An 18,769-nucleotide genomic window follows, 5' to 3' on the forward strand; every position below is an offset into this window, starting at 1 on the left:
GGGTAGTATTTGTTTGTATTTTTTTTATTAAAAAAAAAATGTATAGTCCTCACTTCATCTCACAACCCAGACAAGAGTAGCACTCTTTCTTGTGTTATATTGCTCTATTAGGGGGCTTTCACACTGGCAATTTAGTTCGGAACGGGGCACGGTTCGCATGAAAAATCGCTAATGTGAACCCTGTCATGGGACCCGGGTGCGCACTGGGGTACCGAACCCGAGACTACCTGGAGGAGGTGGTCTGAGTTCGTTTGCTCCCGAACCGTGCTGCGATTCGCGTGTATGTGAAAACTACACGGACTCGGGTGCGCACTTGTTCAGGAAGTAAAGTATCCTGCGCATGCGTTTTAGTCGATTATGATGTATTTAGTTAAATAAAACACACGTAAGGGATGAAGATTTACCCTGGATACGAGCAAGAGTGAGTCTGCAGTGTATACGCGCATAGTGCGTGCAATCAGGGCAACAAATTAATGGAAATCCACTGTCTCCTCAAAAGAGTCCATTTGCAAGCAGCGGAAAAACAGCTTATGCGAAACACACACACACACACAGTTAACCTGGGTTGTTTACTCAGCTATGAATAATGGCACCAAATTAATAAAAAAACACAATATATTGACCCGCGTCGTGTTTTCTATCATGCGCCGTGCACGTTTGCAATGACGTAAGATGCACGCAAACGCACCAGAGTTCGATAGAATCAAGTTGAGTGTGAAACCAGACCAACGCTGCGGGGGGCGCCGGGAACAAACGCGCTCGGGCTCGGACCGCAGCAAACGAGCCCAGTGGAAAAGCCCCCTTAAACTTATTCCTTTCTAAAATCCATCGAATAATAAATCAAGTATGTCAAAAGTTTTATTAATTATTGGATATACATATTATAAATATACATATTTGATGTTTAAAATGACTACCTTTTTAGCTATAGCTATGCTAATTTTGTTAACATTATCCTAGGTTTTTTTTTTTTTTTTTTGCAAAAACTTACTTGGAAATAGGAAGAAATCAATTGCTGAGTAAAACTGTTTTTAAATGCCAATGACTAGTTAATACAGTCATTATAATTTTATGAGGACAGCAGTGTTCACCAGTCCAATGCTGAATGCGGCAACCCTGACAGATTCTCTACCAAGAGAATTTTTTTATAGATTATTATAATTGTATTACATCTATAAAAAATCCTTAGTCGTCTCATCCTTTTTAAATATCATTGAGTACACTGTGCGAAATAACATTTAAAAAAGAACATTATTAAAAGTTATTTTTATTCCGCTGCTACTAACAACCATTTTTAAAAAAGAGGCCAGATGTTGGACCGTATAAAATAGCCTTTCTACTCAGAACAGACCACACTATGGCTGCGAACTCTATTCCTGCAACAAAAAATATATATTATAATATACAGGTCCTTCTCAAAAAATTAGCATATTGTGATAAAGTTCATTGTTTTCCATAATGTAATGATAAAAATTAAACTTTCATATATTTTAGATTCATTGCACACCAACTGAAATATTTCAGGTCTTTTATTGTTTTAATACTGATGATTTTGGCATACAGCTCATGAAAACCCAAAATTCCTATCTCAAAAAATTAGCATATCATGAAAAGGGTCTCTAAACGAGCTATTAACCTAATAATCTGAATCAACTAATTAACTCTAAAAACCTGCAAAAGATTCCTGAGGCTTTTTAAAACTCACAGCCTGTTTCATTACTCAAAACCGCAATCATGGGTAAGACTGCCGACCTGACTGCTGTCCAGAAGGCCATCATTGACACCCTCAAGCAAGAGGGTAAGACACAGAAAGAAATTTCTGAACAAATAGGCTGTTCCCAGAGTGCTGTATCAAGGCACCTCAGTGGGAAGTCTGTGGGAAGGAAAAAGTGTGGCAAAAAACGCTGCACAACGAGAAGAGGTGACCGGACCCTGAGGAAGATTGTGGAGAAGGACCGATTCCAGACCTTGGGGGACCTGCGGAAGCAGTGGACTGAGTCTGGAGTAGAAACATCCAGAGCCACCGTTCACAGGCGTGTGCAGGAAATATATATATATATATATATATATATATATATATATATATATTAAACCAAATATATATATACCAAACCAGATACTCATTAGATCAAAAAATAATGTCATATGTCATAATGATTGTATGTGAACCTGCTTTTACTGACAATAGCCTCCTCCTTTTTAAACAAATTAGTTTTCAATCAATGTAAACTATTCGTGTGACTATCCCCCTGTGCAATACACACACATTACCGCGGGATGGCGGGTGTTCATTTCTAAAAACTGTACACAATCCCACATAGCAGACAGACTTGGCCCAAATGTGGCCTCATCATGGCACTGTTGGCGTGTTGCCGGCACTGGCATGCATCATGTCAGCCAACTGTTGGCCTTGTGTGGCAATGATGGGACTGCATGCATGACGGCAGACAACATTTGGGCCAATTGTGCATAGGAGGTGTGTGGCCCAGATCAGTGTAGCGATTATGGGGCATACTTTGTGTACTGGACAAATTTTAAGTATTTAGACCGCTACTATATATTCAAGGATTGTCCCCCCACCACCACAATTTTTCACGGGAGAAATAAAACAGTTTAAAGTGTTGTCCATGGATGGTGCAGTTATCAAAACTACGACAGAGATGTAATGATTTTAATAATTAATAACAAAAATAATATAAATTGACTTATGAGTCAGTGAAAAAAGCTATGTCCAGAAAAAATGATAAATAATTAATAAATATAGCATTTAGTTTTCAGCAGTGTTCACAAAATTACATAATCGTTTAAAAAATCCAAAATCCATTTGACCTGAACAAAATATAAATTTTCCTAACATGACAATTGAGTTACTTTAAACTCTTTAGTTTAAGCACCACTAAATCATGTTAAAACTTACTGTATATATATATATATATATATATATATATATATATATATATATACACTAAATAACAGTTTAAAAATATGTACAGTTAACTGTGCAGTGAACTATTGTTTATTTTGGTGCGATCGCCACGGTACAGCAGCTTTCTGGTTGGTGGATGAGGTTCACGTGATGCGTCGTTTGAAATTTCTCCCGCTGAAGGGTGTAGAAAACGTCTGTCAGACAACCCAACCGCTGCTCAGGTAAGTGAAGCTATTTTGTGCATGACCCTATTCTTTTTTACAGTCTATATTGTGTACGACCTAACATTAGATGTAATACATTATACAGAAGATATGCAACCACATGGGTTCTCTTTTGCACTTATGCAGAAACAGATCAAACCTGCGATGTGTTTACAGCTCTCTTATTTTTTTAGTATTTTTATTTAACCTTAACCTCGATTAAAAATCGACCGTGGCGGTTACGACGGTTATTTTGACAGGTTATGTAATGGCAATCTTTAAAAAAATAGAAGAACATCTCTTTTTTGGAGCTTTTTTAAATACCTGAATTCAAACTCGGATGTCACCTTGTTCTTTATTGAAGTGAACTTTTGCCTATATGGTAACGTTAGCTGATTCACTTCCCTGAACTTGAGAACGTGAGTACAGACTGAAGACCCGACCGTCCTGCGGGTCACTCAATAGTGCCACATTATAAGCAATCATTTCCTGTATAAAAATTAACCGAAGCAACTTTATTTTATTTTGTTACCTAAATTTATTTACAGTAGGTGGATGAATATTTGTCTATGTATTTGTTAATTTTGTCTTTTAGCTGCTTTGAGGAAAAATCGTCTGAAACATGCCACTGATCAGGAGATAGAAGCAATAATACAAATATGGCTTCAGCTTGCTCCTGTTAGAGATGGAGAAAGGAGATAGAGCGCTTGAGGTGAAAAGAGGGGCTGCAGAGCTGTACTTCACTACCTGAGGACAGTCCTAAATAGCATCACTTTCTCCCTCACACATACAAACATTCTTATGTGCAAATTTGTTCTACGTATTTTTTTTTTAAAATTTGCTCTGTGTTTGTTGAGAGTAAAATTACATTATAATATGTTTAAATGTCAGAGCTAGATTCATTGATATATTCATTTAGTTAGAATTGAAAAATGTTGTACATAGTTGGTGTTAACAAATTCTAGAATTTTTTTTTTTTTGGCTCGTGTATTACTACAATAAGTAAACTACTGTTTAAGACAGACCAGAACATTTTGAAATTAAATGCACTTTGAGGTGGTAATAAGATGTTAAGCTTTGAATGTACTAAAACAATAGAAAATAATAAAAATGTATTATTATTGTCTTGTGCCTATTGTTAAATAAACTATTTTTGAGAATTGAATTTTCTTGTGCCTTATTTGTTCACATAGTCTGGGTAAGATTAGGCTGGGTTATGGCTCAGTTTTGGGGTTTCTGGTTAAAGGGTGGTGTCGATATGGTTAACTTATGGCTGAGAATTGGTACCAATAATAAAACCTGTTTTGGCCCAGTTCAGGGCCAGTTAAAGGTGACTAACTGGCTGAGATTCGGGCCAGTTATGGCCCATGTGTGACCCTTGTCTTTAATCCAGTTCTGGGCCACTTCAGGGCCGTCATTCTTTGCGGTACTTGGGCCAAGGGAAAAGTGATTGTGTGGCCCGGAGCTGGGCCAGATAAAATTTGCTATGTGGGATGGTAGCTTATTTAACCGGTTAACCTTTGCCAGTGCGCCGACGCTCTGAAGCGTTTTTTTGTAGCCTATAAATTAATGTATATGTCCAAAAAACGGATAATGTCATACTTTTTAGTCGTGCTATCGTGGTGTAATAATCTGTTTGGTTGTAAAATGTATTACCTGAATGAAATGAAATCTAATGTATCGTCCTGTGCAATCATTCATTCACAGACAGCTTACGAAGATGTTCAACTAATAAAGATCTTCATCGCTGGCAAAAATATGATGTGTTTGCAGATTTGCTTTCACTAGACTAAACTGTAGAACCACGGCCACTTCATCCAACGCTCTTGATGTTCTTAAATCTTCCTGTTACGAATCCGGGTCGAGTGTGATTGAATGCGCTTCAGACGATTCAGTGCGTGAGGAACTGAACAGATCATTCAGACTGATTCGCGAACCGATTTAGACAGATCTGCCAACTTGTTTGATGAAGTCTTTGAACAGAATCGACTCAAAAGAGTGATTCATTTGTAAATTGAGCATCGCTCATCCCAATAAAAAGATACAGCGCGCTTGGAATAAACCTTATTTAACAACATGTAATTGCATTAAAATAAAGGAACGTCGCCCAACGTAACATGTAAAAGTATGCACCTTGAGTCCCTGACAGGAAAATACCCTGCTGCGCGATCTGTGACGGTAGGCGCGGCGTCAATTATGTCAAACATACTAGGCTACACATGGAATTGCGCGAAAATATAACGATATTCGAAAAAGCTATTTTATGATGTTTATTTTCAGTATAAACAAATAATAATTATGAATATATGTATATCAAATATTACATTTTAAAAAGCCACAAATGACAATGATAACAATACAATACCCAGATAGCATGGTGACATTGATACAATGTTGATTTCTGATCCAAACCATCATTTTGGTTGCGATTGACATTTCAATGTTTAAAGTGCATTGGATCAGCATTTAAATTTTGATGAAAGCCAACAGCACACATGGGTGGAGACAGTGACATTGAACTAACAGTGATTTGTAGTTGATGAGCAAGATCATTCAGGCATGTATCTCTGCAGAACACTAGTGGGTGTTTCTCAATCAATGGGGCGTTTTCAAACCACAATGGGCATTTTCAACCGCTTTACCCGATTTGCTCTAATCCACTGGGGGCTTGGTTTAGGGGTGGGCCTTCATGATTTCAGCAAGTCTGTTGAAAAATGGTTGAAAAACATTTATTGTAGTTTGAAATTGGCCACTGATTGGTAAACATCCATTTTGGTTTTGCATGTGCACTTCTCAGTAGTCTAATGCTTCCTCATTAGAGAGAACCTGAGACCTCAAGCGCTTGACATACTGTACTTACATGACTTCTCTAGCACAGTTTCAAACAATGGTGCATCTACCTTATTTCTCTGTTCCTTTGTTTTGTGTGCTTATTTGACTTGTTGCTCACTGTAATTAGATACATTAAAAGTTATTAAACTGTTTGAATAAAGCATATATTTTTCTAGATTCTTAAAAGATGAATCTTGCTTTAGTAAAGTTTATTAGGAATTTCATGAATAAAGTTCTAACATCATTTAACAGATTTCTTGAAGTGCAGGAGACATGAACATGAGCAAGAATGTTACACTGCAAACATAGCCCATGTCTTGCATCCGTCAGTGCTTGCATTCAGAGCTCCTTTAGTAGGAGTGAAGGCAGATAAATGAAAAATGAGAAGCACCCTCCTGATAATGCTGACATTGATTATACACTGAGTTGTTGTCGACAGCATAATCACCTGACCTGGGACTTGGTGATATCCTGAGCCTTATCACTGCTCAATCAGGCAACCGTCCATATTCCTAAATCTGTATTCAATTTGAGAAATGTAACTGATTTCCATTCAGTTTAGCTTGTTTCCACTGAAACACAATAACAAAAAACATATTGCGTTTATTAAGAAAGTGACTGACAAGGCTATGTTTAAAGACATTTAAGGCGGGCATACACTGTGCGATGTCTGTGCGATTTCAGCAAGGTATCTACTCACACTGAACGAGTAAATCGCATGCGATGTAAAGCTAAAGCTCAGGATTTATGTGCTCACACTATACGGTCCAAACGTCGAGCTGCGACGTGACTGCTCACACTACACGTGTGAAATATGTGCGATAAACCACCGTTCTGGGTAAAACAAGCATCAGTTATCAATATCAATAAGATTTAGCACTTCCAATTTATGTATTAAATTATTATTAGTATTATTGTATTAGGGAAGGCTAATTTTATTATTAAATTGATCTGCTATTATAATTAATTTGCCACGCAATAATTTCACAGCACATCACCGCAATGCACTGTGAGGATAATAAAATATTACATAGGCATATAATTATATTAACAGTATATAATATGAAGTCTATCCGAACACTGCAATAATTAGTCATCAATGAAAATTAAAAACAGGTTTATATCAAAAACATTGTTTAACAAATTAATAAAAGAGCCACGGTGCCACATCGCAGCTTGGAAGACGTGGGTAATAACTGGACAAACTGGAGGTAAGCAACAGTAATTTGAGTTAAGCAACAGTAATTTGTAGCTAGTTTGAACTACAGAACTTAAAGAGTTCCCTCTTTTCGTTTTTTTTTATGCAGAATGAAATGGTTAAAATCTGTTTTCGAGCAGGCGCAGTGAGGGAAAAAAACACTGAGTTTAGGGCAATCGGTTCGTAGCTCTGCTTCAACTGTGCGATATAGTCACGAGGAGCGACCAAAATTTCTGACATGCCAGAAATTCATCCGACCATCCGATTGCCGATCGGGAGAGGTTAATCGCCTCTCGTTTCTCCCTGTACACTCCACGAACACTGCACGACAAACGACGCACGACAAAGCTGAAAATCGGCCCGACCCGAAAAAGAGTCGCACGAGTCAGAATTCGGCTCAAAATCGGACGAAATTCGTACAGTGTATGCCTGCCTTAAGGTCTACATGAGGTGAATCTGCAGCTTTAAAGGGATAGTTCAGCCTGAAATGAAAATTATGTCATCATTTATTTACCCTCAAGTTGTTCCAAACCTGTATGAATGTCTTTCTTCTGCTGCACACAAAAGATAGAGTGAAGGATGTTGGTAACCAGACGTGATGGTTGATGTAAGCCATTGACTTCCATGGTATTTTTGTCCTACTATGGAAATCAATGGCCACCGTCAGCTTTCTGGTTACCAACATTCTTTAAAATATCTTATTTTGTGTTCAACAGAAGAAAGAAACTCATACAGGGTTGGAACAACATGAGGGTGAGTAAATGATGACAGAATTTTCATTACGGGCTGAAAAATCCCTTTAAAGAAATTTTCATTGGAAAAACCCGAAGCTCTTTTATTCTACAAGATAAACTTGTTACTTGAATGCCTAGTAGTTTCACAGAAAATGAACTGAGATGTAGTTAATGGCTATAGCTCAGAGGTGTTTGTTCCTCTTCACGAAGAGTTTAGCTCCAGCACCTGCCTGGAAGTTTTCATTGATCCTAATGACCTTGATTAACTGCCTCAGGTGTATTTAATTAGGGCTGGAGATAAAATCGGACACCCCTGCCATAGTACTTTCTTTTGATATTGAAGCATTAATAGATTATAGAAAATAAATGAAATAAACAGAATTTAACGATACTATTATCATAGTTAGAATATTTTGTGTTTAGCAACTTAAAAAAAAACTGGATCGTATTGTGTTTAGTATATTAACATTCTTGAATTTGACTATGTATGACAACTGACTTGACTCGTTCTTGAGTAACATCATGCTTTCTTTTTCAGATTTCAGAGAACCTAAAGGAAAAGAGGCAGTAGTCTGATGCAAGACAGATTTTTATAAACCTGAACCATTGGACCACCTGTAGTTATGACATCAGACTTCTGAAGCCAATTTTATTTTTAAAGGTTGAAATGCTTTTGTCCTATTTCTCCCCCTTTCTTTTTTAACAAATAATATTTTAATATATTTTTGTCATTTATTGATTGAATAAAATAAATTGACTCAACTGCTGGAAAGGTGTCATTTATATTTTAAAAGGTTTTCGCCAAATTTTGAAATGGTCAGGAATTTGTTGACACACCATTGAAGTGTAGTTGAAATGTTGATGTTGTTTCAACATTAACTTGGTTCATCGGATGGCAACATAGTTTGACAATCCTTTTCAGTTGTATTTTCTGTGTTTCAACTAAATGTATTTAGAATCAACATCACATAGTAACATTGATCAAACCATATTACCAAATATTATTTTTGTTCATTTCAGTGTTAATTCAACAGCAGTGATGTAGATTCAACTTCATAGTGTAACGCTGATTCAACAATATTACCATTGATTATTTTTGTTAATTTCAAAGCTGATTCAACAGCAGTGATGTAGATTCAACATCATAGTATAATGTTGATTCAACAATATTACCATTGACTATTTTTGTTAATTTCAATATTGATTCAGCATCAGTGATGTAGAATCAATCATAGTGTAATGTTGCTTCAATAGCATTACCATTGATTTTTTGTTCAACATAGTCATAGTTTCTACATTAACTGAGGGTGCAAAAGTGATGTTGAATCAATACTATTCTGCCCTACAAAGGCAAAAGACCTTAACTCACCAGAGTGTGAAACTGAGAAAAATGAGTTTAAAGTTTTTTTGTTGTCCAGCCAATTGTATGATAGGTAGGACACTGAAAATTTGCCAAGTAGTTGTCATAATGAATATATTTATCTACATAAAAAAAATTAGCTTAAACTTTACATTTGACCTTTATTCGGAAGTTCCTGTATTCTGCCTTTGCATTATCTGCAAAACAATCATGGGTCATACAAAGGCAAAATACCTTAACTTCTAATTTTTTGACCATTTTGACTTTTATCACTCTATACAAACATTTCTATGATAACAATGATAGCCTTAAAATAACATTTAGTTAGTTCTGTCTAGAATATTAAAAAATAAAAAATAAAATGAAGGCTATTATCTGTACTGGATGATTTTAAAACGTTATCATTGTACTTAATTTAAGTAAAATAACATTTTAAGAGGTAGGAAAGTAACCTGTTTAACCGGGACAATTTCATAGTGGTTGGTGTAAACCGGACTTGGTGCGACACTTCAAATTGAATGTCAACCTCCGGACAACTTTGCACTTTAGGCTAACCAGCCGGCACATGATGGATTTAAACAATGGATTTGTCTTCTCAATGGAAGTGTTTTCCATGGATTTTGACCATGTTTAAAATAAAAAGGTAAGCTGCGATCTAAGTTATATTTGCTGGGTTGGTTTGTGTGCGCGGTTATGTTTTCTCCTCGCCAGGGGAGGTGTGTCGTGAGCGTATCGTGAGGCGTCCCCAACCCACTCGCGTTGCTTTCTGTCAGTGAGTGTCAGATTGGCAGGCAGCTAGCCAGCTTGTATGGCACGAGAAAACTTGTAACATTAGGCCTACTTCTAGTACTAGTACTACTAGTTAATACAGTATCCAGGCTTTGATTTATGGTGTCTTACAGCTGGCACACCATCATGTAGGCTATTTTTGGATCAGGAACAGTTGTGTTTTGTGTGTCAATTAACGTTACGTTAGCATTAGTTAATATTTGTTAACGTTAATTCATGTTAATAAAGAGTTTACAAATGTTAGTAACACATCAGTTAATGTTGAAATAGTGTACACTTTACAATAAACCTTATTGTAAAGTGTACACTATTTCAACATTAACTGATGTGCTACTAACATTTGTAGACTCTTTATAAACATGAATTACCATTAATAAAGCATTTATTAATGGAATTTATTAACCTTATTGTAAAGTGTACACTATTTCAACATTAACTGATGTGTTACTAACATTTGTAGACTCTTTATTAACATGAATTACCATTATTAAAGCATTTATTAATGGAATTTATGAACCTTATTGTAAGGGTGATGTACTAAAATTTGTAGATTTCTGACAAAACAGTGATTATTGATTTTATGAAGCTTAAATGAGTGAAAGTCACACATTCACACATCACTTGTATTCTCAAAACCTTTACTACATTACATAACAATGGTATCCTATCAATGAACAATGTATACATATTACAAATGAATAAAAAGACAATTGGAAATTCATTTGTACAACTGTAGTGTTTTTTAAATTATTTAAAGTAAGCAAGAAAAATCTGTAGCAAAATTACAAAATATACAAAATAATTTATATAAATTTATATACCGTTTGTATCAATTAATGGGACTATGGAAGAGGTGTTTCAAAAGAGTAAAAATAAGGATGATCTGGGAGTGAGCCAGCATGGTCAAGTTAGGCTGGAGAAATAATGGGAGTTATCAGGTTTGTGTTTTATTGATATTTTCGACAAATATCCTTCAACAGTCTTCCAAGAGGACCATTTTTGTGCCGATTTCCAAGCCAGTAAGTCCACTCTATCAGCTTAAGATGTTGTTTTAGTAGGTCCTCTGTCCTATTTCCTCTAAGACGCCATATTTTTCCTTTGTAAGTTAACCATGCTCTTTCCAGATTTTGTGTATGGCTGCCTGTTATTGGATCTACAAAAACTGATTATGCTTCACAGGAAAATGGTTATAGCCAAGATTGGTTAGTACCCCTCTGTAAGCACGCCATTCATCACTAAGTATGGAACTTCCAGGATGCACATGTCGTACAATATGTGGGATAAGGTGATTTCGGGACCTTCGATGAACGAGTTTGAGAATAGGCTTGCTATTTCTTGGTGCAACCCCCAGCATCCCAAAGACCCACTTTCTTCTACGCCAGGTCTTTGCGAACCTTCCACGTCCATACTGAAAAACAAGTAAACAACAATACAATATTTAAAAATACAAAGCTTTCATTTTATTTTAATTTATTTAATGCCTCATTTCCACTGAGCCGTACGGCACAGTACAGTTCAGTACGGTACTCAATTTTTGTCGTTTCGATTGTCAGAAGATGTGAATGATACCCTAATTCTGAACTGAACCATACCGTTCCACTTTTTTGAGACACTTTCGTTGGGGTACCTAGCACAGTAGTCCCGTACTAAAGGGTGGAGAGTTAGCAGAACGTTGATTTGTTGACAGATAATCGTCACTTGCGCCTGCTACAAGAGGAATGACAACACAAGAGAAGCCATTTTTTAATACAGTTGAAACACAACACCATTTCTTCTTGTGACAAACAGAAGAACAGCCGAGAAGCAAGAACAAGATCTGTATGTCATACTGTATGTCATACAATATACTGTATGTCCTCCATTGTTATTTTCTGTGTTGTTTTCTACTTTACAAGAATTATATTGTTCGTTTCTTTCAGGCATACACCGTGCCAATCAAGTGAGGGTCGGCCCACAGTTGGCAGTAGAAATGCAAGCCAGATCAGGGTTTACCATGACGAATCGTAGCCTACTGTATTGTACCGCTCGGTGGAAACAAGGCATACATCATTCAAAACAATGCAATCCTTCTATACATTCTAACACTCATCAGCCTAACAATCAATCAAACACTATTTGAACTTAACACTTAACACTCTTTGTTTTTTGTTTAGCAAAATTGCATTGCAAATTTTGCCAAAATAAAGTACATAATGTAAAACACAAATTCACAAACATAACTAAGGTTATTAATCTAAAATAAATGGCATACATTTTATGGGAATATTTAAATTACCTTTCTCTTGTGACGGAAGTTGCTCTCATCAATCATAACGAACTCCCTGGGTTGTCCTATCATTTGGCCCTTCCTTCTGGCATACAACTTCATGGATTCTTTACAAATAGCTCGAACTTTTTTGGCCATGCTGCTGAGTGTACGTGAGCTTCCAGCAATGCCATCTTCAATCATGTCGATTTGTCTCAACTGAAGGCCTTGAGCAAACCTTTGTTAACAAAAGTGACAAAACTTTAGTGTTCATATTTCTGTTCAACTACTTTCAAAATTAGACTAAAACTTGAATTATTATGTTTTGAACATACCGATATATGAACTTCATCCAGGAGAATAAATTACACTTTGACTTGGCAAAAAGTGATCCATACCTCACTGACTTGAATCTTCCCTTATGTCTGTTTCGTGTACAGGACCTTTAAACATGTTATAAAAGATTCTAGTGAGTAAGACCCTGTGTCATATTTGTTTAAATTTTCCTAAAACCATAGCTGACATTTAACATTGTCCAGCTATGTCTGGACAATAACATTATGAATTATTAAAAAGATAATTTAAGCAAGCAAGCTCTGGTAATACAATTATTTTAAATTAATAATAATAATAATAATACTTACCAAACATAGTTGTCTGCTTTGTTGGGTTTATGAGACAGCTTCATTGTATGTTGGCATAAATTGCACTTAATTTTTGCTTTAAGCAATTTTTTTTTCTGGAGCCATTTAATCAACTTCAATTTCTTCCTCTTCGTTTGACGTCCTTCAATCATTGACAGCAATTTTCGATTTAATGACGGAGCCATGTCACCTTATAAATATATAAACAATTATTTAAAAGAGTATATTTAAAATAATAATAATTAATACGTCAATATTTAGTATTCATGCAACAGATGGTTTAGACATACTCAACACACAAAACAAATACATTGACTGAAAACAATGTAAATATTATCATGATTAACTATAGTAAGGTTTTATGCATTTTTGCAGTTCATGAATAAAGATAGAAAATATATATTATAATATTAACATATATAATTATTTATTCAATAAAATAATTATAGAATAAATATATCAGAAGAACAATTATAGTGTTGTGCTATATACATTTCATGTTAGTTGTGAAGAAAGAAACATGCATTTATGTAACATTTATATTACAATTCTTAGTTTTACATAATTAAAAGCTGTAATCAAATCTTACATGATGTGTCACTGGATTGTTCGTAATGTTCGCCGTTGCATCTGTTAATATGGTAAATTTGCGTGGGAGCAGAGCGGGCTTTTCATCAGGAAGTAGCGGTCCGGAAGTAAAAAATCCCGAGAGATTTTTAGCAATACAATTTTAAATCGAAACAAGACAAACGTACTATTCACTTTCAAATAGTTAAACGCTGATATGTTATTGTATAGAAAACACCAGTCATTGTTATGTCAGCTTCGTTAAAAAAGAAGCTTAATTTCTGCAGTTCATTTAAAGAAAAACTACACTACCCACAACCCTTCAGCACTTTGCGCCAAAAAAAAAAAAATACAAATAGAGCGGCCAGCGGTTATCCAGCGGAGATTGATAAACAGGTGTTGAAGGCCAAAGCAATCTTGATGATGGAGAGTGGACTGACGGATGACAATTTAAACCATCAGACCAGAGGGAGACAGAAGAAAAAACTGTCTCGGGATGAACGCACAGAAAAATCCGGTAAATTATGCACGTTTATCAACTAACTTTAGATAGGCTACTAATTAATTTTTACAAATGAAACCATCAAGAAAACGGTTGATCCTGGTTTGAATAGTAGAAATAACAGAGAAAACAAAACGATTTTTAACTATTTTAACTAAGTAATGTGTTCATGATGATTTTGTTGTTAAATAGCCTGTTAATTTTTTTCTTTTATAATTTTTTTTTTTTTAGATAAACCCACTGAAGCAGCGCCCACTGTGTCTATAGCTTTGGCTAAAGCCAAGGCAGAGACTGACACCTGGAAGGTGAAATGTCAGTATCTGCAGGAGAAAATAGAAGATTTAACAAAAGATCGAGATTTCCTTAGACAACAGCTGTCAGAAGGTAAAGTTTTTGTGAGAGTTTTGTGTTGTTTTAGTTTTTTGTCTCATTAAATACATAAAATGTGGTAGGCCTAATTCTGGTAAACCCACGTTTTTATACTGAATTAAGACAGACGTAACAGGCAGTGGTGATGTTGATATGGACTTTTTTTGTCATTTGGAGTGAAGTTAACATGTAACCTATATAGTCACAAATGCAGGCATACATAATATGACTTTTAACTGTTCTTTCCCCCCCAATTAAAGCCATCAAAATGGACAACAACATTCCTGACAAAATTAAAGATAAGCCTGCAGACATCCCCAAAAGAATGAAAATCTCTAAAGAGGATTCAGAAAGTGACTCCACTGATTCTGACTCTTCTGAGTCTTCTGACTCAGAGTCATCTAGCTCAGACTCTTCAAGGGAGAAGAAAAGAAAGAAGAAGGGAAAGAAAGCAAAGAAAAGAGTGAAAAAACAGAAAAAAAATAAGCAAATGAGTAAATTCTGTCAAAGGGGTAGGTTGTGCAAAATGAAATAATTTAAAAAAAAATATTTATATTAGGAAAGTAAAACTTGGTAGGCTATCTGTGTTGTGTAGTTTACCATTAAACACATGAATGCTTCTTAAAATGTGATCACTAGAAAGCTAACAATTGCTGAATTTTTTTCTTTTCTTATTTTTCTTTTTTTTACTGTCTTAGTTACTGATCCATGGCAGGTGGTAAAGCGGTACAAATCAGTCCTGGAGATTTTCAAAAGAGGAAGCAACATGGCAGAAGCTTTCCGAAAGTATGGTGTGGACCGGAACACAGTTGTGCAGAGTGCAGCTATTGCTGAACTGGCGATTGCAGCACCAGAGAAATATGCAGAAATCCATGACAAACAGGAAAAGGGAGAGAAATTATCAAACATAACCCAGAAATGTCAAGACGCAATCATGGCCGATGAGAACATTGTAAACATAATACAAACACTGAAAACGGATGGGGAGTTGCTTCCAATAAGAAAATAGTTAATTTTCAAAAAAAAGAACCATATATGTGTTCCCCATGTTTAATTCCAGTATGTTTTGCCTTGTTTAGGGCTGAATTGATAGTGCAGCACATGTTTTTTTTTCAAAGATTGCCAATGTTGACCAGTTCTGTAATGTAATAAAAATTAATTTTCATAGCATTCTGAAAATGTTAGTGATGAATGGCTTTCACAGAGTTAAGGTCTGGTAAATTCAATATTGACTGTTTACGTACCTACAAATATTACTAACACATCAGTTAATTCTGAATAGTGTACATGATAAGGTTAAAAAAATCCATTAACAAATGCTTTATTAATGGTACGTCATATTAATAAAGTGTCTGCAAATGTTACTAACACATCAGTTAATGTTGAATAGTGTACACTTAATAAGGTTCATAAATTCCATAAATAAATGCTTTATTAATGGTAATTCATGTTAATAAAGAGTCTACAAATGTTAGTAACACATCAGTTAATGTTGAAATAGTGTACACTTTACAATAAGGTTAATACATTCCATTAATAAATGCTTTATTAATGGTAATTCATGTTAATAAAGAGTCTACAAATGTTAGTAACACATCAGTTAATGTTGAAATAGTGTACACTTTTCAATAAGGTTAATAAATTCCATTAATAAATGCTTTATTAATGGTAATTCATGTTAATATAGAGTCTACAAATGTTAGTAACACATCAGTTAATGTTGAAATAGTGTACACTTTACAATAAGTTTCATAAATTCCATTAATAAATGCTTTATTAATGGTAATTCATGTTAATAAAGAGTTTACAAATGTTAGTAACACATCAGTTAATGTTGAAATAGTGTACACTTTACAATAGGTTCACTTAATCCATTAATAAATACTTTTTGAATGCAAGTAATGATAGTAAAGTCCGTATAAACATGAACAACATATTTTTACGCTGTAGAATTATGTTTACCAACAAATCAATGCCATATATATATATATATATATATATATATATATATATATATATATATATAAAAGAGTGTTGATAAGGTACACAACAGTATTTTTACATTTAGGGTAACATGGTGAGTTAGAAATGTTCATACTTAGTGAGTGTCAACTGCTACGTAAACGAATGTAAATATGTACAGTAAGTTAACCTTACAAAACAGTAAAGCTATTTACAGGCATTGTTCATGGTTAGTTCATGTTAACTAATGCATTAATTAATATTAACTAACCGTGCTGTTAATGTAAACTGATGCATTAGTAAATGTGTGAGTTAACGTTACCAAATATTAACTAATACTGAACAGATATGTTGTTCATGGTTAGTTAATGTTAACTAATGCATTAACTAATATTAACTAACCGTGCTGTTAATGTGAACTGATGCATTAGTAAATGTGTGAGTTAACGTTAACAAATATTAACTAATGCTGAACAGATATGTTGTTCATGGTTAGTTCATATTAATTAATGCATGAACTAATATTAACTAACCGTGCTGTTAATGTGAACTGATGCATTAGTAAATGTGTGAGTTAACGTTACCAAATATTAACTAATGCTGAACAGATATGTTGTTCATGGTTAGTTCATATTAACTAATGCATTAACTAATATTAACTAACCGTGCTGTTAATGTGAACTGATGCATTAGTAAATGTGTGAGTTAACGTTACCAAATATTAACTAATGCTGAACAGATATGTTGTTCATGGTTAGTTCATGTTAACTAATGCATTAACTAATGTTAACTAATGGAACCTTATTGTAAAGTGTTACCAACTAGGCTACCAGTATCCTAGCTGAATTAAACAAAATCTGAAGTAGAAATTTTTTTTCTTCATGTAATGTTATCCATATCATCCATATTGATCTTGGTGTTTGCGTTTTAAAGCCATCTCTACCATAGTTTTCTTGCGAGAATAGGAAATTCTTAATGCCCGATAGAAAAAAACCACTACAACAATTTTATTTTCACTTTATTTAATGCGGGTTGCAAAAGAGCTTCAATTACATATAGGCATAACACCGTAACTTCAGCGCGGCAAACGCGTTGCTGGTGGGTAAAACTAAGGCAGAGTGCCTTAACTCCACTGTAACTTATAATAACAGCGTTCTAAAGTGTAGCGGTACAAAGCAAAAAGACTGTAACTGATGTTAAGGCCTTCTGCCTTTGCTTTCCCTCTGCTTTTGGAAGTTATGGCAAAAACATCATCTTATTTTTAGCAGAAAACAACAAAATTGACGCAAGATATTTGTCCACATGATAAAACGTATCTCGATTGTTCCAAATATGGCAATAACTCATTTTGACCAAAATTGAAGTTAAGGTCTTTTGCCTTTGCACGGCAGTATTACCGTTGATTTTTGGTTGAAATCTAAAAAAAAAAAATCAATATTAACTGAGGGTGCAAAAGTGATGTTGATAAAATATCACTTTGTAATGTTGAATCAATACTATTACCATTGATTTTTGGTTGAATTCTCAAAATTATTTCAATATTAACTGAGGGTGCAAGATTGATGCTAAAGCAACATCACTTTCTAACGTCATTTCAATGTAATCAGCGTTGACCCATCAACACTGACTCAACATTGTTTCAATGGTTGCATGCTATCTGGGTAAACTATAACTGAGTTATAAAAAAGAGTCAGCTTAAGGTAGATACAAGGATTAAATGTGGTCAAATGTCAAAATAACTAAAATAGCATACACTAGAGTTGTGTGGGGTGGGGGTAAATTAAGCATGATCTGCTGTGACGTCACAATCATTGTGCATAATGGTCTATGGATATGCCTGAAGTGAACATGTTGAGTAGACCCGCTCTCTCTGTCAAAATCGAGGGTTTGAGGATCTTTCCAAATAAACTTCCCTAATCCACTTGACGAAGTTGAACACACTTCAAAATGGCGGTGGGGATTCCCCCGATGTTAAGTGCTTATAGGGAACTTTGCGAGTGTATGTCTAGAAGTGAAGTAAAACACAGCCTTAGTTTATTATTTCTGATGCCTTTTGAGAAGACTACAATATAAAATCAATTTTGCAGGTTGCTGGTTGTTGATGTTAGGCCTGGTTGGAAGTGTTTTTTCACACTCGTTCCATCATCTGCCATTATGTCAATCTGGTTGAGTGACATTCTCTGACCGTGAGATTCTGTCTTTTACAGAGTAGCTGGGAGGTTAACGGCAGACACTAAGCCCATTGGTGTCACCTCACACTACACTGCACCTCTAATTGGCCCATCAGAGCAGTGATGTCAACAAGCTGGTGAAAGAGGAGTGGCCCCACTCTCACTGAGCCTTTGAATGACAGGGACCTTTAAGGGTTCTGATGACAGATCACAGGATAGCAGGGTGGAAGTCTCTGCTGTCTCTTTTCCCACTCAATAAGTGTTATT

The 18,769-nt window shown here is 35.1% G+C and overlaps 1 protein-coding gene across 1 annotated transcript; it reads left to right on the plus strand.

Annotated features, from left to right (window-relative positions):
* Positions 1-13,550: 13,550 nt before the first annotated feature.
* Positions 13,551-18,568, plus strand: LOC143757386 (coiled-coil domain-containing protein 106-like). Its single transcript, XM_077248510.1, has 5 exons — positions 13,551-14,015; positions 14,232-14,384; positions 14,630-14,881; positions 15,068-15,321; positions 18,539-18,568. The coding sequence occupies exons 1-5, from the start codon at positions 13,748-13,750 to the stop codon at positions 18,566-18,568; spliced, it is 957 nt and encodes a 318-aa protein (XP_077104625.1). The 5' UTR covers positions 13,551-13,747.
* Positions 18,569-18,769: the final 201 nt, after the last annotated feature.

This window comes from Siphateles boraxobius, unplaced genomic scaffold, assembly GCF_051911475.1.
Source record: "Siphateles boraxobius isolate OS27281-9 unplaced genomic scaffold, OSU_SipBor_1 30, whole genome shotgun sequence".
Classification (NCBI taxonomy): Eukaryota; Metazoa; Chordata; class Actinopteri; order Cypriniformes; family Leuciscidae; genus Siphateles; species Siphateles boraxobius.